General features: G+C 40.3%; 1 protein-coding gene across 2 annotated transcripts in view; it reads left to right on the top strand.

Annotated features, from left to right (window-relative positions):
- The window catches only part of LOC126284554 (uncharacterized), a 51,759-nt gene that overhangs the window by 8,291 nt on the left and 18,067 nt on the right, over positions 1–25,401 (top strand). The window contains exon 2 of one of the 2 annotated variants that reach the window (XM_049983558.1): positions 12,588–12,961. The exons of the other annotated variant lie outside the window; for it this stretch is intronic. Coding sequence (XP_049839515.1) covers positions 12,651–12,961 — 311 coding nt within the window. The 5' untranslated portion in view covers positions 12,588–12,650. The remainder of the gene's footprint in view (positions 1–12,587; positions 12,962–25,401) is intronic. 2 annotated transcript variants of the gene reach the window in all.

Below are 25,401 nucleotides of genomic sequence, written 5' to 3'. Positions count from 1 at the left end.
AGTCAATTGATATACCTTACAGCAGGCTAGCTAAGGTTCTCAACAACCACAATTCTCCAGGCCTCAGATTTTTCAATAGACTCCCAAAAGCTGTCCATTCTGTTCTCTATAGTACATTTAAGGGTGTTCTGGCAGAATGGTTTAAGAAGGAAGCATACTACTCCATAAAACAGTATGAGGAATCAGATTTAAGTGATATTAAGTTCTGATTACTGTCATGCTAAGTTGTAATAAATCACACTATATGTAACAATGTGTCAGTGATGTAAATATCATGAAATCTTTATGTGCTTTATGTCTCTTAGCTTTATATTTAAATAATTACACTTCATTGTATTTGACAACCAGCATTTGAATGTCACATTACGTATATCATTGCTGCTGTCATGAGAGAGTTAAGCATCATTTGGGTAGAAACTTTCTGGCAGATTAAAACTGTATGTTACACCAAGACTCAAACCCAGAGCTTTGTCTCTTGCAGCCAGTGCACTTATCACATGCAGGAGAGCTGCTCTGAAATTCAGAAACTAGCAGAGAAGCAATAGCAGAAATAGAGCTGTGAGGGCAGAATGGGTAGCTCAGTTGGTAAAGACATTGCTCACAAAAGGCAAGGTTCTGGATTTGAGACCCAGTTTGGCATGCAGTTTTAGTTTTCCAGGCAGCTTCAAAACAGTGCACTTCCAACTGCAGGGTGAAAAATTCATTCTGGCTTACCAAACCACTCTTTATTTTTACCTAACAACATTTGCAACTGTCTTTGCTCTGCTCCTGAAATTTGAAATTTTTTTTTCAGAGTGCATGTACTTTTCTCTTTTTGATAATACAGCAAAGAATTTCTTAATACTACATGCAGTGAATATTTATTTCTTGATCAGAGCTTCATGCAATAAAGCTGTAGCTTCTTGCCATAAGATACTTTGATCCTCAGTGTTAGCCACACCTTAACTAGGTTTGAGCTGTAATTGTGCCTGAGTGGTTATACAGAACAACTAGATTTTTGATGTCCTAAAGAGTATTAGAAGGGAAGAATTAAATTTCTCATATGCAGAGTGTTCTTGGTAATCTTCTTTCCATTGTTCATCCAGTAAATTCTATCTGAATTGTTTAAATTAGTCAGTATTTAAGATTTTGTGAATTTGCACATTTGCCTGAATAGCTTATGCTGATTTATGGGATTATGTCGATCGCCATGTTAAGTGAGACCATTTATTACTGTACTCGCAACTGTACCATGAAATACAGTTGTGTTTAGAAATAAGTTATCAGTCACTGTTGTGCTACATCAATATGTTTTTGTAGACAATAATCATGTGGAAGTCAAACTGTAACTGGACATTAGTAACTTTAGGTGTCTAAGATGAAATAAACAGTGGAATCTCTATAAACTGTGATTTCCTAGTTATTTTTACTCCTTTCTATTTCTTTACCAAGGGCCTTCTGTTTCTTGCATTCCATTTTTAAGACTGACACCCTGGCTTCAGTAGCTACAACATTCTTATGCATTGTCTACAACTATGCATAAGAATCAGAATGTTTGGCTCATAACATGCAAGTAAAATAATTCATATTCTGTAAAGGAGACTCATCAGCTTGCAACTATAATAGATTATATATGAAACACAATATATCTTGTAGCTAAACGTCTGAATATAATTTTTTATCCTGCACAAAAGTTCAGGTCATCATCAAAAAATGTACCAGAGTAATATGTAAATAATTTTCTATTTATCTACTTTGTTTCAGCCTTTCAGAAGTTGTGTCTTTTTACTTGTTGCATATTTTTATTCTCATATATTATGGAGTCTATGCAAAAAGATTGAGTCTGTGTCTAGGAAGCATGAAACTTCCTTTGCTCCTAGAGGCATACTTATGCCGGAAGTTATTTGGAAGAAACAGTTCAGAATTATTATCTGTGAAAAAAATTTAGGTATAGTGAAGAAACACTGCACATATTTTCTGGTAATTCTTTTCTGCAAATTTTACACCTACATCTATAATTTGTAAGCCACATTACGGTGTGTGGTGGAGGATACTTTGTGTACACTGCCATTTCTCCCTTCTCCTGTCCGTTGTGTTTAGTTCATGGGAAGTACAACTGTTTGTAAGCGTCTGTGTGGGCTCGAATCTCTCTTTTATCTTCATGGTCTTTTCGTAAGATGTACACAGGAGAAAGCAATACAGTTTATGAGATGACTCTCCTAGGAATGCAAGCTCTCAGAAATTTAACAGTGGACTATACTGTGGTGCAGTACACCTCTCTATTACTGGATATGGCTCATTGTCTCTGGGAAGCTTTCATGCTTACTAAATGAACCTCTAACAAAACATGCTGTTCTTCTTTGGATCTTCACTATATCCTCTGTCCTTCTTATCTGGTCCAGATCCCAGACTGACAAGAAATATTCAAGTATTCGTTGGAAGAGTGTATTGTAAGTTACTAAATTTCATTTCATGAGGATATTTCCAGTGAATCTGAGTCTGACATCTGCCTTACTGGCAATAAATGACATACTAAATGGTAGGATTCTGGGTAGTATTGATAGGGAAACATATAAATGAATGTCAAGTTTGTTTGTGAGGCCATCATCTGCAGCAAGCACAGAAATACCCGTTTAGTAAATTGCAGTAAGAAAAGGCAGTTTTTATTTACAAAATGAATATAAATGAATGTATACTGGTAAGAGAGGAAATGGAAGCCAATGATATATATATATATATATATATATATATATATATATATATATATATATATATATATATATAATTTGTTATTTTGTGTTCAACAGAACATTCTTCATCATGATAAAATAGTTCCCTGTTGTTGTTGATAAATGTGAAAAATGTTTTGCGTTTTTTAAAATTTTCCCTAAATTTTGAAGTAATGTATTTTCTAGCACTGACTGATAAGTCTGTATTATTTCTTTATTTTTTTGTACAACATCTCTCTGTTTCACGTTTACAAATCAACAATTTTCGAATAAAACCTGAATTAAACATTGACAGTTTCAGCTTTGTTATACATACTATTTATTCTCAAGCAACAGACAGGAGGATAACTATGCAGAACAACAATATTCCGCACGTTACCCTTTATATATCCTTACTCTGTTTCAAGACAGTTTATAGCTTCCGGTTTTTTGGGGAATATAGTACGACGCTGTTTGCATACGCAAAGAAAGCTATTGTTATGACATAATGCCCGATAGGTACACGACAAACCCAACGAACAGATAATACAGATGCGACATTAATTGGCCAGAGATACTTGCAAAACTACCATAGCTACTTGTGGTAGCCTACGGTAGTTTTAGAAATTCAATTCCTGGTTTTTCCAGGGTCGTAGCATCTCGCCTTGCTGCCACTAGATGTCACACACAGCGGGTCGTCGAGGGAGTGGTCAACGCCGCTACTTTACGGCAGCCATGTTTCTGCCTACCTGGGGCGGGACGTACGAATGGGCGATAGCCGAGTCGAATTAGCTGGGATTTCCCCCATGTTTTAGAAGAACCAGTGCCTTTTGCACTCTGTCTTCTCATCTTTTCTTTTGTGTTTCGGAGCTTTAACTTTTTGGTAATTATTTTGGGGTCTCCTTCCTAATGAGTGATGTAGGTAAGATATTTTTGTGAGGTGCTTAGATGGTGGTGTTTGTAAGGAGGTTGAACTTTGTTAGATCTAGATCCTAAAGATTCGGTTGATGGTTGTTTTTGGGGTTTTAATTTGGGGGTGGATTTCCCTGCCAAGGGTGTTGATGAGTTGGTATCGTGATGTGCGTGCAGCCTCATAAAAGTTGATTGATTTTTGTTGGATGATATGATAGATGGTGGGTTGTCCTAACATGTTTCGGATTTCTTCATTGCTGGTATAGCGGTTTGCTTCAGCTATGATGCGAAATGCTTTGTTTTGTAACGTTTCGATTTTTGTTAAATTTGTGTCAGCGGCCATACTCCATGCCTCCGATCCGTATAGCCGAGTGCAAACTCCACCTTTATACCTCTGGCATTGAGGCAAAGACATAAGATGAAATTGCGAAAAATACGCTAGTAAACGTGTTTTGAACTACTGTATGCTTACTGGATCAATAATACATCTCCTTACCGCTATTTACGCTGACAGTATATGGAGTTCAATACCTTACATGTAAAGCATATTTATGGAGCTTCAAATTTCTGCTTAGAAGCTCGTTCAGGAGACAAATCACTGACATAACACGAACATAGACTACAGATTTGGGTATTTTAAGATTTGTTTTATTTGGAGGAACGAGCATACGAAATACGCCAGTATTATTGATTTTCTGGAAGATTAATCCGGTTTTAATAGGTGAGGCCAATAATTGAAAATAAAAAAGTGTTATCTTAAATATAAGTTGAGGCTATCTGTTGTTGCGTGCTCTTGGAGAGAACTGTTTGTGTAGTAATTACCAATATTATTTTTTATGTGTACAACTGACTGATAAATGTATTTATATGGAGCAATTAAAATCCCCAGTGTTTTGAACAGATCTTTACAATGAGCTGGACTAGCATTTTAGGTTATTATTCTTATGGCTCTTTTCTGGAGTTTGAAAATGTGTTCTTATTTTGTGCGTTTGTTCCCCATAAAAGAATGCCATAGTTACGTGAATATGCCTATTATTTCTAGCGTCATAATAGTGTAAATTCTATCTAAGCTGGTATACTAATAAGTTATTCATCGTGTACAAGAAAAGAGTGTTAATGAACACGTTTAGTAGTAAATGTTTTTAGATCAATTAATAATGGTCGGTAGTGGGAAAATTTTTCAGAGTTTGTAGTAATCCTATAACTTTCATTTGAAATACCAGAATATCCTGAAAATGTGCGCTATTGCCCCAAAATAAATGCCTGTGGGATACAATAGTGCAAAAAGAAGCAAGATAGACTGATGTCACATAAAACAAAGGTACACGATTTCTTAAATTCCTTCACACATATACCTCTCTAGTCAACATTGCACTTGCATACTAAATGTGTGGATCCCAAGACCACTTACTATCAATGACAATACCTAAAAACTTTACCCAAACAGTCTTCTGTTGGCTAATATCTTAAACTATACACGATTTGCCGAGTTTTACTCTCATCCATTAGCTCTAAACGACATTGGTACTTGTAAAAGAGTATTTCTAGTCACAGTCTGAAGAGTCTAAAAGTCTGGACTGACATTGCAAAAAAGTGTATCACCAACGTAGCGAATGGAGTGAGTATTTATATAAAATGACAAAAATTTATCATTAGAATAAGTAACAAAATTTCCAAAATTGAACCTTGTGACACACCACACTTCATTTCAGCTCGCTGTTATCTCTCCTTCTTGATATACACTATTTGTTTACAGTTATTAAGAAATAATTCAAATATGTTATCTACTTTGTTGTTAATGATTCCAACTAATTTGTTGAGAAGTGAATCATGCTGTATACAGTCAAAGGCCTTGCTAGTATCGCAAAAAGTAGACTGAGCGAAGTTTTTCTGCGCATAAGCACTAAGCACCTTTTTAATCAAAGAGTGCATATCTTGAACAGTCGATCTGCCCTTCCTAATGCCAAATTGCACAGTGGAAAGCATGTTATTATATTCCAACTAGTAAAAGACGACCAAGTGTCTGGACAGATAGCTTAGATCCATTTACTGATTTAGCGTAAGACCAAAACTTATTAGGATTTTCTATGAAATCGATAGACAGAATTTTACTTTCATATTCGTTGAATGGTTCACACATGCACTGATTTTGACATTGTTTACATTTTATTTGCCTGTAAGACACTGGCTACTTTTAAATTTGCAGTGAACCTCTCTTTGCTTTCGTAGCAACCTTCTAATATGGCAGTCGAGTCGTGGAGGGTCTTTCAGTTCATCACAGTTTTATTTGGCACATACCTGAATATAATTTATCTTAGATGGTTTCGTCTTAAATTGCATCAGCTGTGTTTTTGAAATATTCAGTTTTAGGCAATTCAAATGGAACTGGACTTCTAGGTTATCTAGAGTTTCTATGAAATTTTCAGGAGTTTCTTCTCCATTTTTATTTTCTGTCAGTACTGATGTGTCATCAGCAAACAAAATTGAATGACAGTTTATGTTAATTGGTAAGTCATGCGCATGAAAAAGATACAGTATTGTGTCTAGAACTGAGCCTTGTGGTAGCCTCTGTGAAACAGTTCCTCACTCTGGGGAGTACTTTTCTTTGCTTGATATTATGACAGTTCTATGCTTTCTTGCTGTTAGTTATGAGTTACACCGCTGTAAGACACTACTAATAATTCCATACTTTTTCGTTTTGTGTAATAGTAAGGAGTGTTTCACATGGTTGAATGGGGGACTGATGACCTTAGCTGTTTAGTCCCCCTTAAACATCCCAACAACAACAACAACAACAACATGGTTGAACAATTTAGATAAATCACAGACATTCCTGCAGCTTTTCATGATTTCTCTTAAGTGGAACTAACTTTATTCACGAATCCAATAACTGCATTTGGGAGCCAAATTCATTTTTGAGATTACATCAAATTTGTGACAAATTTTAAATCAGAACTGAATAGATGATTTCAAATACTTGAGAAAACAGGGGAAGAAGGGAAATCGTATGGTAATTTTCCATATCTTCTTTGGAGCTTTTTTAAATGGTGGTTTCACTTGTGCATAATTTGAAAAGTCTGAAAAGGAAGTTTTTCACGTGACTGATAATTATTTTGTACAGTGTGTGACCTATTGCATCTGAAGCTGCTTTAATAATTTTGGCAGGTATTTCATTCCATCTTACAGAATTTTTATTTTTTAGCTTTAATACCTTTCTTTTCTACATCTTTTAATGTTACTTTGTCAAATTTATTGGACTCCCAGTCTTGTTCTGATTTGAGCCAAATAATGAAAATTATCTCCATAGGAGTATAAGATTTTACTACATTTACACAGAATTCATTAAAGTCTCCAGCATCTGAGCAAGATTTACTATTATTTTGCTTGTATCTTTATTTTAAATCTTTTCTGATTGCTATGTTTGACTCCAAGTTCAGATTTGCGAACCTTCCAAATGACCTTCGAGTTATTTATATGCTTTTTAATGAATTTAGAGTCTTCCATTCCATTTGCTACATTTAGAACCTTCATAAAGAGTTTTTATACGATTTAACATAGTTAATGAACTGACAACTCTTATTGGTTTTCAGCTCAACATGTATCTGCCTCTTTCTAGTACCTAGATATTTTTATGCCAGTGGTAATCCACTGTGGTTATTAGTTCTCTTTCACTGGCGGCCTATGGATGGAAGTATTTCTTTGAAGACATGTGAAAAGCTGTTTAAAGACATATCCAAATTTTTTGGCTGGCTCTGAGCGCTACGGGACTTAACATCTATTGTCATCAGTCCCCTAGAACTTAGAACTACTTAAACCTAACTAACCTAAGGACATCACACAACACCCAATCATCACGAAGCAGAGAAAATCTCTGACCCCGCCGCGAATCGAACCCGGGAACCCGGGCATGGGAAGCCAGAACGCTACCGCACGACCACGAGCTGAGGACCCAAATTTTTTGGACATGGGCTTTCATCTTGTATTGAACCATCTGTCTCACTCAATCTGCAACTGAACAAGCATATGTTTTTCTCGCTGAACTGTCTTTTCATGAGACACCTCCATCCATTTTCTTAATTTATTTTTAGTAGTAGTTTTACAGAACATCCTGAGAAGCAAATACGTAAATTCGTAAAATTTTGAATTCACCCTATTTGTTTTTTAAATTCCAGACAATTGAACGAAGTTTTCAACAGAAGTTGTAGAGAATTCAATTTTGGATAAATGATGGTAATAACGTTAACTGAAACTATGAATTTGTCAGATAATCTGCTTTTATATTAGTGATATAGCACACGTGAATTCATGTTAAACCGGAAAAAACAAAGCTCGGTGTTAAGGAAGCTATACACTGTACATACAATTTCACAATGCTTTCACTACAAATGTTCAAAAATGTATCCGTCGAGTTAAATGTATTTCGCTGCACGTCTATGAACAGATTTTTATTGCTCGTTTCAGTTTCACAGTGTTGTTCTTAATTTCATCTATTGCATTTATAATGCGAGCAAGTAATGCCTCACGTGTATTGACTTTATCCTCACAAACTATGTCTTTCATCCATCCTCATACACAAAAATCCATTAGTGTTAAATCGGGCGGTCTGCGTGGCCACAGACTTTTAGCACCACGAGCAATTCATTTCTGGGGAAAATGTTCATTTAAATGTGTAGTAACGGCGTTGGTGAAAATTTATTTGCAATCGCTTAGCAAGCGGAACATCTTCGAGCAAACGGGGCTTTTCTGCTTGAAGGAATTGTAAGTAGGCCTCGTCAGTTTGATGTCCTGGAAAAATGAGTGGTCCAATAAAGTGTGAGTTTATTATACCACACCAAACATTTATGCTAAATCGCAGCTGGAAGTTGCGTTTCACCGTTGCATATAGATTTGCTTCAGGCCATACGTGCTCATTATGTGAATTGTTTATACCACTTCGAGTAAACTGTGCCTCATCAGCAAATAAAATTAACTTGTGTAGCCGCCGATTAGTATTTAACCAGTAGCACAACTCCAAGCCAAGGTCAGGATCTTCCGTATGTAAATGAAGCACTTTTAGGTTTTGGTAAGGATACAGATTGTTGTACGTCAGTGTGCGCCATACTTTAGATTTTGAAATCTCTAATCGTTGAGAGGTACGTCGTGTACAGGTACCCGGGCTACGTTGAACAGCATCCATAATAACCTCAACATCATCTTCGCGTGTCGAGCGCTCGTACTGAATATCGAAAGCTAGGTAGAGTATCTGTCTTCCGTAACATTCGAAATACTACGCTAATGGTTCGTGCACTCGGAATCATCGGAGGTGGAAAACGAGCGATATTTGTTAGCTGCAGCCGTAGCATTACCATCACTTTGCCATAAATAAACGCAATATCGGCGTTTTCCTCTGTAGCAAATTTGAAAGGCATCCCTATTTCATAAGTAATCTACAAACTGCGACAGGTACTAAGTGGTTTAACTTAAATACACTGTTGTGCAAAATGGCTAAACAGGGATGGCTAGAGGACAAATGTAAGGATGTAGAAGCTTATCTCACTAGGGGTAAGATAGATACTGCCTACAGGAAAATTAAAGAGACCTTTGGAGAGAAGAGAACCACGTGTATGAATATCAAGAGCTCAGATGGCAGCCCAGTTCTAAGCAAAGAAGGGAAGGCAGAAAGGTGGAAGGAGTATATAGAAGGTTTATACAAGGGCGATGTACTTGAGGACAATATTATGGAAATGGAAGAGGATGTAGATGAAGACGAAATGGGAGATACGATACTGCGTGAAGAGTTTGACAGAGCACTGAAAGACCTGAGTCGAAACAAGGCCCCCGGAGTAGACAACATTCCATTAGAACTACTGACGGCCTTGGGACAACCAGTCCTCACAAAACTCTACCAGCTGGTGAGCAAGATGTATGAGACAGGCGAAATACCCTCAGACTTCAAGAAGAATATAATAATTCCAATCCCAAAGAAAGCAGGTGCTGACAGATGTGAAAATTACCGAACTATCAGTTTAATAAGCCACGGCTGCAAAATACTAACGCGAATTCTTTATAGACGAATGGAAAAACTGGTAGATGCAGACCTCGGGGAGGATCAGTTTGGATTCCGTCGAAATGTTGGAACACGTGAGGCAATACTGACCTTACGACTTATCTTAGAAGAAAGATTAAGAAAAGGCAAACCTACGTTTCTAGCATTTGTAGACTTAGAGAAAGCTTTTGACAATGTTGACTGGAATACTCTTTTTCAAATTCTAAAGATGGCAGGGGTAAAATACAGGGAGCGAAAGGCTATTTATAATTTGTACAGAAACCAGATGGCAGTCATAAGAGTCGAGGGGCATGAAAGGGAAGCAGTGGTTGGGAAAGGAGTGAGACAGGGTTGTAGCCTCTCCCCGATGTTATTCAATCTGTATATTGAGCAAGCAGTAAAGGAAACAAAAGAAAAATTTGGAGTAGGTATTAAAATTCATGGAGACGAAGTAAAAACTTTGAGGTTCGCCGATGACATTGTAATTCTGTCAGAGACAGCAAAGGACTTGGAAGAGCAGTTGAACGGAATGGACAGTGTCTTGAAAGGAGGATATAAGATGAACATTAACAAAAGCAAAACGAGGATAATGGAATGTAGTCAAATTAAATCGGGTGATGCTGAGGGAATTAGATTAGGAAATGAGACACTTAAAGTAGTAAAGGAGTTTTGCTATTTAGGAAGTAAAATAACTGATGATGGTCGAAGTAGAGAGGATATAAAATGTAGACTGGCAATGGCAAGGAAAGCGTTTCTGAAGAAGAGAAATTTGTTAACATCGAATATAGATTTATGTATCAGGAAGTCGTTTCTGAAAGTATTTGTTTGGAGTGTAGCCATGTATGGAAGTGAAACATGGACGATAACTAGTTTGGACAAGAAGAGAATAGAAGCTTTCGAAATGTGGTGCTACAGAAGAATACTGAAGATAAGGTGGATAGATCACGTAACTAATGAGGAGGTATTGAATAGGATTGGGGAGAAGAGAAGTTTGTGGCACAACTTGACTAGAAGAAGGGATCGGTTGGTAGGACATGTTTTGAGGCATCAAGGGATCACAAATTTAGCATTGGAGGGCAGCGTGGAGGGTCAAAATCGTAGAGGGAGACCGAGAGATGAGTACACTAAGCAGATTCAGAAGGATGTAGGTTGCAGTAGGTACTGGGAGATGAAGCAGCTTGCACAGGATAGAGTAGCATGGAGAGCTGCATCAAACCAGTCTCAGGACTGAAGACAACAACAACAACAACACTGGTGTTATGTGGTTTCACTGTTTCACTGAAAAATACAGAAAAATAACTCGTTTAAAGGCTAGGAAACGACTGAAACACCACACTACCGTTTGCCAACAATGACAAACGTTTCTACATTCTTAATGAAAGTAAACAAATTTACTTGTACAATAATCTTTGCTTCTCTGGATGTCCTGGAAAACTACTGCAAATACACTCATGGGACATGTTTTATTAGATTCACCAGATCAATAACAACAAAATAGATGGAAATCGTGCTTCACTTTAACCTCGTACAGATTTGTGATGGCTTCATATTAGTGAAGTTGCTAAATTTCAAGCAAAATCTTTTATTAGCCGAAACTCCGTAACTGAACATTTGCGGACCTATGGTTACATGAACTTTTTTCTTCAGCTTCACTTATAGAATAACATATAAAAATATTTTCATATCTTCGTGATTTACCCTGTATATATTAAGCTCTCAAACATCTTTTTTTACTTCAAAGTAATTCATTCTGGTAAGTTAAATTTACCCGCTTTAAGCAAAAATAACAAAGGATTCTATATATTGTAGTGATGGTCAGTTGGTGATACAGTTTAGAGAACATTTTTTTAAAAGCTGTGTTTGTTCTTGGGTGGCTCCGTAAACTTTCCCCAGCGTAGTAATTGGATGTATTCACGTCGGGTCTCCAGCCCGAACATCTCGTCATCTGGATACAATTCTGTTCTTAATGAATGTCTTGCTTTTTTGTGTCTTAAAAGTTCTCCTCTATGGTGGGAGCTGAAAAACATCACGTATTGTGCATTACTTGAAGTATATTTGCAGACGTGATACAAGGGAGAGTAGTGTACATAGAAGATGGTATACCTAGGAACACATATTGCGTTTTGGTAGATTCTTAAACCTAGTCACTGATTTTAGAATCACACGAAGGAATATACACTAGAAACTACCATAAGCGGTTTCTAACATCTTTTATAGATTTTATTTTTCTTGGAAATGACGTTGTGTTTTGTTCAGATTTTGTAAATATTTCGAGTTCTACCCGTTTAAGTGCTGTGTGATGTAGTAAAGGTATTTGGAATATGTTGTCAAATATCCAGTTACAGGATTTTATGGAGAGTAAAATGCTATACATTTTTTGAATTATTTGTATGAAATGTGGGCAGTGAAGCCATACCGCATCGGCCGTGTACCGTGTTGTACTTTGAAACAGAAGGTAGCGTTTGACATGGAACATGTTGTACTTGTTAATGAACTGAGCTTCTTTAATGTCTCAGAAACTTTACCTGCCTCGAAAATGAAAATGTGTGCTAGTGTCCAACAGTTAGTATTTCAAAATGTATTTAAAACTGTAAATGGTTTTTAACAAAACTGCACTTCCGCTTAATTTGATTTCCCTTGCTAATAACACGTGTGTAGCAGAACAATAATGTTACAGATGGGCGATTAAATATAATATTGACAAATTTTCTCGTTTCCAACGCTTTTAAATTTCAACAGAGTATTTGTACCTAGGTACATGACCATGTTGAACCTTGGAAAATTTCACCACATTTAGAAAAACCTTAATTTTCGGCAGTTATTTATGTAATTTCAGAAAAAGGCTTCTGCAAGTGAAAAGTGAACCAAGGTACAACACTCTCCCATATTCCATAAGAAAATATTGTACGACAGATATAAAATAAAATAAAGTGATTTCGCATAATAAGAGACTTCTTTTTTAGGTTGTACCGTCAGGAGGTCGCACTTGGAAAAACTGGAATTTGCGGAGATTGATTCTTGCTGGAATGGGCAGGGAGGGCCTGTTAGCAGTTCTGTACGCTGCCTCGGCAGTCTTGTCCGTCGTGACAGTTGCTGCATCCACCACCGTGTGGCTCCACTGGAGTGAGATCCTGGATAACTGCGCCTCCAGATACTGCGGCTGCATACTTAATGGCGAAAGTTCACCCATCATGTTTAGTGGCGGAGAAATCCAGCTGTGCCATTTTGCGTCATTTGCGCCGCTGCCTGTTTTTGCAATAGCTCTGATTTTGAGCTGTTACTACGGCTATAAGGCCTGCATGTACAAGAAAGTAACCAGAAGGACTTCTAAAAGAAGGTATCATGTTTTTCACCCTTACCATTGTTATTTACTTCATTATAAATGAACGGAGAGAACATATATTATGCTACCTGTATCTAACATTGTGACTCACACTCTCAAATTATCAGTGACCTTAACTGTCATTGATGAAACATCCTCATACAACAAATTGTTATCAGTCATTTATGTTCAGTCATACATCACAATTGGACAGTAGTAAAGCTGACTTGCAATATACAGGGTGTTTCATAATTCATATTACAAACTTTTAGTGGTTGTAGAGAGGACGCAGTATATCAAGTTATACATAGGAACCCATGTGTGAAAACGTTATCCAACAACGGTACAGAGAGTCAAAGTTATAGGCGCCTGTAAATGTTGTGTATATACAGGGTGATTCTGTGACCATCTTATAAGACTTTCAAGCATGGTAGAGACGGATAAACGTATCAATTTGAAGTAAGGTCCTTGGTCCGGAAACCGTCGAGTCGAAAGTACAAGCGAAAATCATTCGATACCTCTCACAGTGGCACTGAAGTTGGTAAAAATGTAGGATATGGAACTTTCACAGGTGCCAGTATGGAGCAAGACAAGAAAAAATGCCCTCTAAAAAGCATCGTGAGGAGCTGTAAGTACGTGTCCAGCTTCTCTAGAATTAAACACATCTCCACTATAGAACAAGTGCTCATAGCCCCCCAGGTATGCATTTTAGAGCCCTTGTTTACTACACGAAATTTGTGACATCTTCACGATATCACCCCGTGGCGCTGTGTAGCGTCTTTTGAGGACGTTTGCGGAGGTCGGTTCCTGCGTAAAATTTGACCTACTAAGTCCCCTATACAACCTCAAGAAGTGTGAATCATGTGTTGCGAAACAGTCTGTAACTCAATGTGTTTCAGTCCTGCATAACTCCGTGTGAAATTATTGTTGCAACTTCCAAATTAAACTAAAATCATTAAAAAAATAAAATCTTGCTTTGAGTTATTTTAGCTCCAGCAGTCAATATTTAATAGAGAACTTAATATTCTGCAATTCGAGTAATTAGTGACTAAAGATTTGTAAAGAATTCTGACTTCAGCAGACTTCACATAAAACACACTGTTAATCTTTATTAGTCACCTTATTTTAAAGAATTTGACAAATGCAAATTGTTATTTGATTGTTCATCACATAACCTTTCATTGAACTGCACGGAGAAATAGTACTGCAGCTCTCGCGTCAGATAACAGCAATTAGATCATGGTACGGTTCATTTTAAACTGAGATATTGACGACTTACATGAGTAATGGATCATACCTGCTCTGATAAGCTGTAAGTTATAAAAACCACACTGCAGTGTCAACAAAGATGTTCTATGCAGTTGAATGCTCGCTTCGCTCCAAAATGAGAAAGAGTGACCCCACTGTACAACATGCAAAATACTTAGCTACGATTTTGCACTTGTCCATTGTCAGGGTTTCATTGTTCACTGCACAGCACAGCACACGAGGAGCTACATCTCACCAATCTTCTTTGTAAGGCTATGTTCCTTACGCGAGACTACCGCCATCTGTGTAGGTGAATATCGCTACCACAAGACTTCCGTCACCTCATTGTGTAAAAATTCAGTCTGCGTGTGTTTCTGCTCATAGAACTCGAAAAGTAGTCGCCTGATTGACTCGAAATTTTGACAAAACGTTGCAGTCGAATAAGCGCGTGGTTTTATTTACTTACTTTTTTAAATGTATATAATATATAAATAAATATGTAACATATAAAGATCAAACGTTGTTACCAAAAATCTCAAATAAGTTCTTGACCTATTTACTTCAAATTTTTAGACGATACTCTTATGAACATTTGGACTGACGTAGGCTACATATTTATAATGTATGTAATAATTAAATATGTTTTTGTCTTCAGTCCAGAGACTGGTTTGATGCAGCTCTTCATGTTACTCTATCCTGTGCAAGCCTCTTCATCTCCCAGTACCTACTGTAACCTACATCGTTTTGAATGTGCTTAGTGTATTTATCTCTTGGTCTTCTTCTACGATTTTTACTTTCCACGCTGCCCTACTATACTAAATTGGTGATCCCTTGATGCCTCAGAACATGTCCTACCAACCGATTCCTTCTTCTAGTCAAGTTGTGCTACAAATTTCTCTTCTCCCCAGTTCTGTTCAATACCTCCTCATTAGTTATATCTTCAGCGTTCTTCTGTAGGACCACATTTCGAAAGCTTCTATTCCCTTCTTGTCTAAACTATTTATCGCCCATGTTTCACTTCCATACATGGCTACACTCCATACAAATACTTTCAGAAACGACTTCCTGACACTTACATCTATACTCGATGTTAACAAATTTCTCTTCAGAAACGCTTTCCTTGCCATTGCCAGTCTACATTTTATATCCTCTCTATTTCGACCATCATCAGTTATTTTGCTCCCCAAATAGCAAAACTCCTTCACTACTTTAAGTGTCTCATTTCCTAATCTAATTCCCTCAGCATCACTCGACTTAATTCGACTACATTCCATTATCCTCGTTTTGCTTTTGTTGATGTTCATCTTATACCCTCCTTTCAAGACACTGTCCATCCCGTTCAACTGCTCTTCCAAGTCCTTTGCTGTCTGACAGAATTACTATGTCATCGGCAAACTTCAAAGTTTTTATTTTTTCTCCATGGATTTTAATACCTACTCCGAATTTTTCTTTTGTTTCCTTCACTGCTTGCTCAATATACAGATTGAATAACATCGGGGAGAGACTACAACCCTGTCTCACTCCCTTCCCAACAACTGATTCCCTTTCATGTCACTCGACCCTTATAACTGCCATCTGATTTCTGTACAAATTGTAAATAGCCTATCAGTCCCTGTATTTTACCCCTGCCACCTTTAGAATTTGAAAGAGAGTATTCCAGTCAACATTGTCAAAAGCTTCTTCTAAGTCTACAAATGCTAGAAACATAGGTTTGCCCTTCCTTAATCTAGCTTCTAAGATAAGTCGTAGGGTCAGTATTGCCTCACGTGTTCCAACATTTCTACGGAATCCAGACTGATCTTCCCCGACGTCGGCTTCTACCAGTTTTTCCATTCGTCTGTAAAGAATTCGTGTTAGTATTTTGCAGCCGTGAATTATTAAACTGATAGTTCGGTAATTTTCACACTTGTCAAAATCTGCTTTCTTTGGGATTGGAATTATTATATTCTTCTTGAAGTCTGAGGGTATTTCGCCTGTCTCATACATCTTGCTCACCAGATGGCAGAGCTTTGTCAGGCCTGGCTCTCCCAAAGCTATCAGTAGTTCTAAATAAATATAAATATATATGTACTATATAAAAGGGATACATGTTACCATAAATATCAAAAAGTTCTTGACTGATTTACGTAAAATTTTAAACGATACGCTACTAAGTGTTCTTACAGACAGAGACTATATATTTTTTTGAACAGTAATTTACAGACTGTGTGTTTAAACTGAATGCAAGGAAGAAAATTCTCTGCTGTAAGAACGTACAGTTTCGTTTCCTTTGTCACAGACGCTTTTAATTGCGATAGCGGGGCATTTAAACCATTTGACAAATTGTTTCTCCTATACACATTCTTTATCACGATGTATATTTTTAAACATAAACTGTATACACCACAATATTCTGCTTCGTTCTCTACCGCACAGACGATTTTCACAGAAAACGGGGAAATTGTGTTTTTGGCTTATCAGTTTATAATTGGAAGACTATTACAGAATTCGTGTTTCCCATAAGAATAACCAAGGCTTACAGTCAGAGGGCGAATTGGCGGGTGGTGGTGGTGGTGGCGGACACAAGGACGTATCGGTGCAAGAAAATGGATAAAGAAGAAGGAGGAGTTGACAGAGAGGGGAGGGGTAGGAGCAGGAGGGAGAGAGAGAAGGAGAAGATGGATAGGAACTGGGGGAAAGAAGGAGATTACGATGTACAGCCAATTGCAATACACGTTAGAAACATGCATTTTCTTTTTCCGTCTTTTTCAGTGTAACCAGACGGAGCCATAGCAAGGCGTGGGCAGGTACAGCTAGTGTATTTATAAAACGGGAGATAGTACATTTTTATATACATATTTTTAGTTATTTTCATATTTATTTTTTGAAAATGTTAACACTATTCATGATGACTGCAACAAGTGCGGTATATCCTGTGGTGTAGTGGACGATCTATCAAAGGTTTGTGAGGCTGCAACCACACGCGAGGGAAGAAGGGAGGGAGGGGAACCGGATGCGCGCGCACCTCACTGGCCGATCAATAAGCGGGACCACCTGCCGCCCATGGCTACAAGCGCTGCCCTTACTTCTACAACCAAATCATAATTCGATGCTCATCAGCGAAGGAAAATTACTTCTATCGGATCGATTTTCCGTGCATATGCGAGGAGTAAATAAGTGTGTGCTTGTGTCTATGGGAGTGAGAGGGGGGGATTCTACTGCCTTCCATTCCCCGCTCTTCCCCTTCGTTCGCCGGCCTGTTCATCTATTCGTCGGCCATATTGTCCTCTTATCAAAAATTTGTTCGCTTTTATTGTGTTACGGCGATTCCGAAATCTAAAGTATGGACACATTTTACCAAAATCAATGACACAGCGACAAAGTGCAACAAATGTTTTAAAACTGATGTTTTGTGGCGATGCCGTACGTCCAATGTATCGAAATACGCCAGTAACAGTACTGAATTTGTAAAATTGAACGCAGCTCATCATCTATACAACCCCTACCCCCTCCCCCCCAACCTCCCTCCACCTGCCTGGTCCCCTGTTATCCCTGTTATAAACATTTGGGATAAAACTTTTTTATTTTTATTTATTTATTTTTTACGAAATACTGTTCTGAGATTCAAATTTTACAGTACAGTTGCTCACAATCGCACCAATGAAACCATAAGATTTCAGAAAGAAATTTTCGCCCTGCAACTGAGTGTGCGCTGATGTGAAACTTGCAGGCAAATTAAAATTGTGTGCCAGACCGACGCTCGAACTCGGGACCTTTGCCTGCAGGACACCTTGGAGAAGTTCAGTGAAGTTTGGAAGGTACGAGACGAGGTACTGGCGGAATGAAGGCTGTGGGGACGGGTCGTGAGTCTAGCTTGGGTAGCTCAGATGGTAGAGCAGATGGCCTCGAAAGGCAGAGGTCTCGAGTTCGAGTCTTGGGTATACTACGCGCGCACGTAGTCTCTCTCTCTCACACACACAAACAAACAACAGCTCACCCCACGCCCCTCGTCATCGCATAACGGTCGTTTCATGTTCACTGGTACTGGTGCAGCAGCTAGTTATAGTTACGTTTTAATTTAATACACGTCTGCTATTATAAATGTTCTGTACCGACTTGTTCCAGAGAGTTAAAAAGAATTCCTATAAGGTGTTGGAACACCGTTCCGGCTGAAATTAAGCGCTGCCCAGTAGTCACGGAGTGGTTTTGCTGTCGATTTGCAATATGAAAAAGTGAGATCTGCAGCATAGATTATGAGTGATAGTAGGAATGAGTGATAAAATTAACAGAGAATATTGTGGTTTGTATTGCACTAATTTTTCTGACGAGCATAAAAAATGCTAATTTTCAGAGTACTTCTTAGAGCCGTGATCCTCAATATTTGTTACTTGAGAGCCAATAGTGACATAGTGGTGTGTAACCTCGGGCCGTATATGTGCCGAAATTATTAATTAGTAAGTAACCTACGTAAATTAGTACCTTATGAGCCTCGAATAGACTAGTTATACCGAGGGCGCGACAGGTTGGCTACCGCGTCCCAAGTACGCATTGTTAAATGTCGGCACCATTTGGAACACTTCCTGTCGATTGTTCTCTGTTTCAGATTGCTGCGACCCTAAAGTTATGACAGTGTAATTGCTTGGCGAAGTGTTGTTTTTTCTATGTGAGCGGATAACCAACTGATTAATAACAGCAATTGTACTTGTGAAACATGGGAAATGCTTAACAGATGTTTTGAATGTCATTTTCTTCTACTCATGGCGTTCTACATGGTGGTTGTAATTAAAGTGCAACTACTCTCGGAGGTCCAGAGTGGAACGTTAACGCGAAATCGGTTCACGCTGGAAAAAAAAAAATTACTTCGAATTTTTGCAACCAGGTGCAAATCTTGCGCTGTACAGTATCTCGTCGGTGCTCATACAGCACAAATTGTGTACATGGTCGTTGATAATAGAATCAACATTATGCCTTTCTAATTTGTTTGATCTTTCCTACCCACCTCCTTTCGTTATCCATTAGATATGAAAACATTTCTACACATATTTATTGTATTCACAGAGCCAGATTTGCACCTGGTGAACAAAATCGGAACTATTTTTTCCACCGTAAATAGGTTTTACAATAAAGTATTGGAATATCTACTAAATTTCGCTGCCATACGATAATTACAGCCCACAGTGGACATTTGTGAGTGGCTGCATTTTAGTTATGACGACCAGGTATTACAACAGCGTTGATTAATCTTATGTTCCTTGCTACAAACAAGTACAGCATTTGAAGATAACCATCTCTGTAACGCAGATTCACGGAACTACTTTGCATCCGCGTCAAAATTTATACTTTTAAATGTTGGGCTCCATAAGCTCCCCTTTCTGTGCAGCGACCGTGGAATATAAAACTATAAAGAGTGCAGTAACTAGCGATTAGTTGCTAAATTCTTTATAATTTTAAAATTTACACTGTAGCAGCTGATCAGAACGAGTCTCGCACACCTGTGAGTTGTCAGGAGTGGAAGACACACTAGGACACACTCCCCCTATCACAACGTCTAAGTCATCAGTGATCTGCTCCATTAAGTAAGCGACCAACTTTACTTAGCTCCTACCGAAGTCACAAGCGTCAATTAAAATTAATCAGGTCTTAAAATCTTACTGTCTCTGTAAGAATTTTTGTTTGTTACTGAGCAGGAAAATTACACTCTTAAGAAGCTCTTAAAGTTTGTCGGTGGTTTTGTATTTGGCTGTTAGTTGCTGCACGGAAATGCAGTTGAGATCTGCAGGCCGTAAGAATAGTCGACCCGGGCAGCATGCGGGCCGCAGTCCTCAGTTTGACGACCACGGTTTTTGGGTGATCGGTGTATAAATACGGAAAATTTTGGAAGCATAGCTTGATTCGTTCATAAATATCTGCTGAAATACACTAAAGTGCCAAAGAAAATGGTACACCTGCCTAATATCGTGTAGGGCAGCCGCGAGCACGCAAAAGTGCCACAACACGACGAGGCATGGTCTCGACCAATGTCTGAAGTAGTGCTGGAGGGAACTGACACCTTGATTCCTGCAGGGCTCTCCATATATCCGTGAAAGTACGAGGGGGTGGAGATCATTTCTGAACAGCATGCTGAAAGGCATCTCAGATATGCTCAATAATGTTCATGTCTGGGGAGTTTGGTGGCCAGCGAAAGTGTTTAAACTCACAAAAGCGTTCCTAGAGCCACTATGTAGCAATTCTGGACCTGTGGGGTGTCGCATTGTCCTGCTGGAGTCGCCCAAGTCCGTCAGAATGCACAATGGACATGAATGGTTGTAGGTGATGAGACAGGATGCTTACGTACGTGTCACGTGTCAGAGTCGCATCTAGACCTATTAAGAGTTCCATACCACTCCAACCGCACCCGCCCCACACCATTAGAGAGCCTCTACCAACATGAACAGTCCCCTGCTGACATGCAAGGTCCATGGATTCATCAGGGTGTCCTAATACCCGTACGCGTTCATCCGCTTGATGCAATTTGAAACGAGTTTCGTGCAGCCAGGCAAGGTGTTTCCAGTGATCAACAGTCCAGTGTCAGTGTTGCGGGCCCAGGCGAGGCGTAAAGCTTCGTGTCGTGCAGTCATCAAGGGTACACGGGTGAGCCTTCGACTCCGAAAGCCTATATCGATGGTGTTTCGTTGAATGGTTCGCAAGCTTACACTTGTTGATGACCCAGCACTGAAATCTGCAGCAATTTGCGGAGGGGTTGCACTTCTGTCGCGTTGAACGCTTCTCCTCAGTCGTCTTTGGTCCCGTCCTTGCAGGATCGTTTTCTGGCCGCAGCGATGTCGGAGATTTGATGTTTTACCGGATTCGTGATATTCACGGTACACTTGTGAAATGGTCGTACGGGAAAATGCCCACTTGATCGCTACCTCGGAGATGTATGTCCCATCGCACATGCGCCGATTATAAACGTCACGTTCAAGCTCACTTAAATCTTGATAACCTGTCATTGAAGGAGCAGTAACCGATCTAAGAACTGCGCCAGGCACTTGTTGTCTTATATAGGCGTTGCCGGCCGTAGCGCCTTATTCTTCCCGTTTACATATCTCTGTATTTGAAGATGCAGGCCTATACCGGTTTTTTGGCGCTTCAGTGCAGCTTTTATAGTTTAAAAATGAATAGAAGTTCAAAAGCTGTCGGAATTTGGAGGGTATTGTATATTTTGAGTATTGATAAAAAGGTTCCATCAGACCTCCTTTCATTATAGTGAGTGTAGGAAAGGCCAGTGGTCCTCCGGAAGTTCATCCTCAGTTTCCGGCGTTGTTGCAGGTGTGGGATGTACAGCCTTCCGAATTTGCCCTTCCTCGTAACCGTTCCTCAGGAGAAGGCAACCTTGGCTACTATTCCGTTTTGTGGAGCCTTATCCGGTAAAGTTGGACGCATTTTACGTAAGCACCAAGTGAAAACCATCTTACGTCCTCCAAGCAAAACCAGGAGCCTTCTTGGTAGTGTCAAGGACAACCTTGGTCTACGTAAATCAGGGGTTTATCAGATGCTTTGCCAATGCGGGAGTGTATACATAGGTCAGACCATTCGTACCATTGAGGACCGATGCCGAGAACATCAACGGCACACTAAACTGCAACAGCCCAGTAAGTCGGCAATCGCTCAGCATTGCCTGACGGAACTCCACAGCATGGATTATGACCAAACCAAAGCCCTGACACAGAGTTCCAAATACTGGGACTGTGTCATCAAAGAAGCCATAGAGATTAGAGTAAGGGAGCCACAACTGAATCGTGACAGCGGTTACATCCTTAGCAAGGCGTGGGAACCCGCAATCACCCAGATTAAGAAGAAAAAGGATATTTCCCAGAGTGTACCGACATCGGGGGAGGAGGGAAGAATAACGAGAGCGGTGCCGGCAGACCCTCCTGAACGAGATGATCTAGGACGCAGCGGCCACACGGCGGGAGAACGGACGCTGTATCTGGACCGCGCGCGGGGCGTGGACCGCATCGACTCATAGGAAGCGCCTGAGGGGGATTGTCCTATATGTACACTACTGGACGTTAAAATTGCTACACCACGAAGATGACGTGCTACAGACGCGAAATTTAACCGACAGGAAGAAGATGCTGTGATATGCAAATTATTAGCTTTTCAGAGCATTCACACAAAGTTGGCGTCGGTGGTGACACCTACAACGTGCTGACATGAGGAAAGTTCCCAATCGATTTCTCTTACACAAACAGCAGTTGATCGACGTTGCTTGGTGAAACGTTGTTGTTATGCCTCGTGTAAGCAGGAGAAATGCGTACCATCACGTTTCCGACTTTGATAAAGGTCTGAATGTAGCCTATCGCGATTGCGGTTTATCGTATCGGGACAGTGCTACTCGCGTTGGTCAACATCCAATGACTGTTAGCAGAATATGGAATCGGTGAGTTCGGGAGGGTAATACGGAACGCCGTGCTGGATCCGAACGGCCTCGTATCACTAGCAGTCGAGATGACAGGCATCTTATGCGCATGGCTGTAACTGATCGTGCAGCCACGTCTCGATCCCTGAGTCAACATATGGGGACGTTTGCAAGAGAACAACAATCTGCACGAACAGTCTGACGATGTTTGCAGCAGCATGGTCTATCAGCTCGGAGACCGTGGCTGCATTACAGACAAAAGCGCCTGCGATGACGAACCTGGATGTACGAATGGCAAAACGTCATTTTTCCGGATGAATACAGATTCTGTTTACAGCATCATGATGGTCGCTTCCGTGTTTGACGACATCGCGGTGAACACACATTGGAAGCGTGTATTTGTCATCGCCATACTGGTATCACCCGGCGTGATGGTATGAGGTGTCATTGGTTACATGTCTCGGTCACCTCTTGTTCGCATTGACGGCACTTTGAACAGTGGGTCTTACATTTGGGATGTGTTTCGACCCGTGGCTCTACCCTTCATTCGATCCCTGCGAAACCTTACATTTCAGCACGATAATGCACGACCGCATGTTGCAGGTCCTGTATGGGCCTTTCTGGATACATGAAATGTTCGACTGCCTCCCTGGCCACCACATTCTCCAGATCTCTCACCAATTGAAAACGTCTGGTCAATGGTGGTTGAGCATCTGGCTCGTCACAATACGCCAGTCACTACTCTTGATGAACTGTGGTATCGTGTTGAAGCTGTATGGACAGCTGTACCTGTACACGCCATCCAAGCTCTGTTTGACTCAATGCCCAGGGTATCGAGGACGTTATTTCGGCCAGAGGTGGTTGTTCTGGGTGCTGATTTCTCAGGATCTATGCACCCAAATTGCGTGAAAATGAAATCGCAGGTCAGTTCTAGTATAATATATTTGTCCAATGAATACCCGTTTATCATCTGCATTTCTTCTTGGTGTAGCAATTTTAATGGCGCCGGCCCACCGCCGGTCAGTACATCAGCGCACCTGACGATGGCAACATGGTCGATTTCCGAAATATTGTGTCCTATGCTCACTCATACCAGGCTGTTCACCCGAGATTTATTCGCCATAAAATACGTCTGGAGAAATTGAAGAATCGCAGATATCGTTGAGTTAACAGCCATTTCCTTTGGAGAGTTTTACAATCTCTCTGTCTCCTTCTGAGCGGAGCCTAGCAGCGGCCGCGCTGTGCCCGCGCTGCACGGAGGCGCAGTGCAGGGTAGGGCACGAATGTTCGGCGGGCCGTCAGCTGGAGCGCGGCCCCTCGCGTTGTCTGGGGTCAGTGCTGCAGCCTGTTGCACCTGTGCACGGGGACTGTCGGAGCCTCGGAGCCCCAGCTGGCGGTAGCTGCGCTTACGTTCGGCCCCGGGACTCTCATGCTCGTGTTGTCTGTTGTGATGGCGTGTAGGCGGAAGACCCGACATCGACACGGCGGACAGCCCGGGAGGCAGTCCCAGCACGCAGCCAGTAACGCAGGATTGTGACTGCTCAGGAACTGCGTCACAGGCGCCCTGCTCCTAAGTTTACCTGTCTGCTCGCAGACAGGTAAATCGGTTCTCCACTCATGCAAGTCGGTCTGGGCCTAATCTTCATGATTGGACAGGAGTACAACTCACAAACTTGTCCTTCCCTCCAAAGCCGAAAATCTGTAGACTCGTAGCAGTGAACTCCAATCTGGTGGCAGCTGGTAAAACTTCGTCGGATTCACTCGGCCCACGGGCAGCAGGTAGAGCTGCCTTCGATCGTTATCAGTGATGCGGACGAAGTGGCCAGACCGAGAGTGAATCGAAGGAAGGAAGGTGATGGGAATGTGATATAATGCTCCGTCACTAGTGACCAAATGTGCTCCCGTTTTCCGAGCCTGTAAGCGTTCTTGGCTCGTCTCATGTTTAGTTTCAGAGTTTTACAGCGTTCTTCTATTCACAGTTTGCAGCCTGAAAGGCGTTCTTGCGTTGTCAATACTTGTAGTTACTACATATCGTTGTTTCTGCTCTACACTGTCGCCGAGGTGCTGAATAGGTGTTCCTGGTGCTCTCTTTCCCATAGTCTCAGGCAGAGAGCTCCCTGCCGGCCGCTGCGGCCGAGCGGTTCTAGGCGCTTCAGTCCGGGACCGCGTGACTGCTACGGTCGCAGGTTCGAATCCTGCCTCGGGCATGGATATGTGTGATGTCCTTAGGTTAGTTAGTCCTAAGTCTCGGCGACTGATGACCTCAGATGTGAAGTCCCATAGAGCTCAAAGCCATTTGAACCATTTTTGAGAGCTCCCTGCTCGTTTGTACTCCAGCTCTTCCAAGTGCTGCCACTGATTACGCAAACTTTGTGTATTCGACGTCCCTGCTCCACTCAGTCTTGTCCCGTCGGTGTCAACGATATTATATTCCTCACTTAATTACTATTCTGCTGCGCAACAATATTTATTTAACATGGTTCAATAAGGGGCCTATGCTACTTAAGTTTACTTTTAGAAACTCTGAAAATTAGTTTCAGGAGTTAGTCTATAATTAGAAAGGGTGGGTAGCCATTCTAGCAGACGAATTAAAGCAACAGCTCATTATATCTACGGTTGGTACATTCATTACAATTTTCGAAACTATTACTTTCTTTTCTTTCTTTTGGAGTGAGAATATGTCAATTTCATTCTTGTTATTTACATAGGTACTACGAAAAATAAACGATAGCAACCTCCAATCTATACTAATAATAAAGCTATAAACTACCGTTGCTGTCTGTTGTTGAACACACAAATCTTCAACACTAATAGACGAACTTTTATC

The sequence above is a fragment of the Schistocerca gregaria genome, chromosome 1, assembly GCF_023897955.1.
Source record: "Schistocerca gregaria isolate iqSchGreg1 chromosome 1, iqSchGreg1.2, whole genome shotgun sequence".
NCBI classification, from domain to species: Eukaryota; Metazoa; Arthropoda; class Insecta; order Orthoptera; family Acrididae; genus Schistocerca; species Schistocerca gregaria.
Note: the sequence above shows the minus strand (reverse complement) of the source record. Positions and strands in the feature narration are given on the sequence as shown.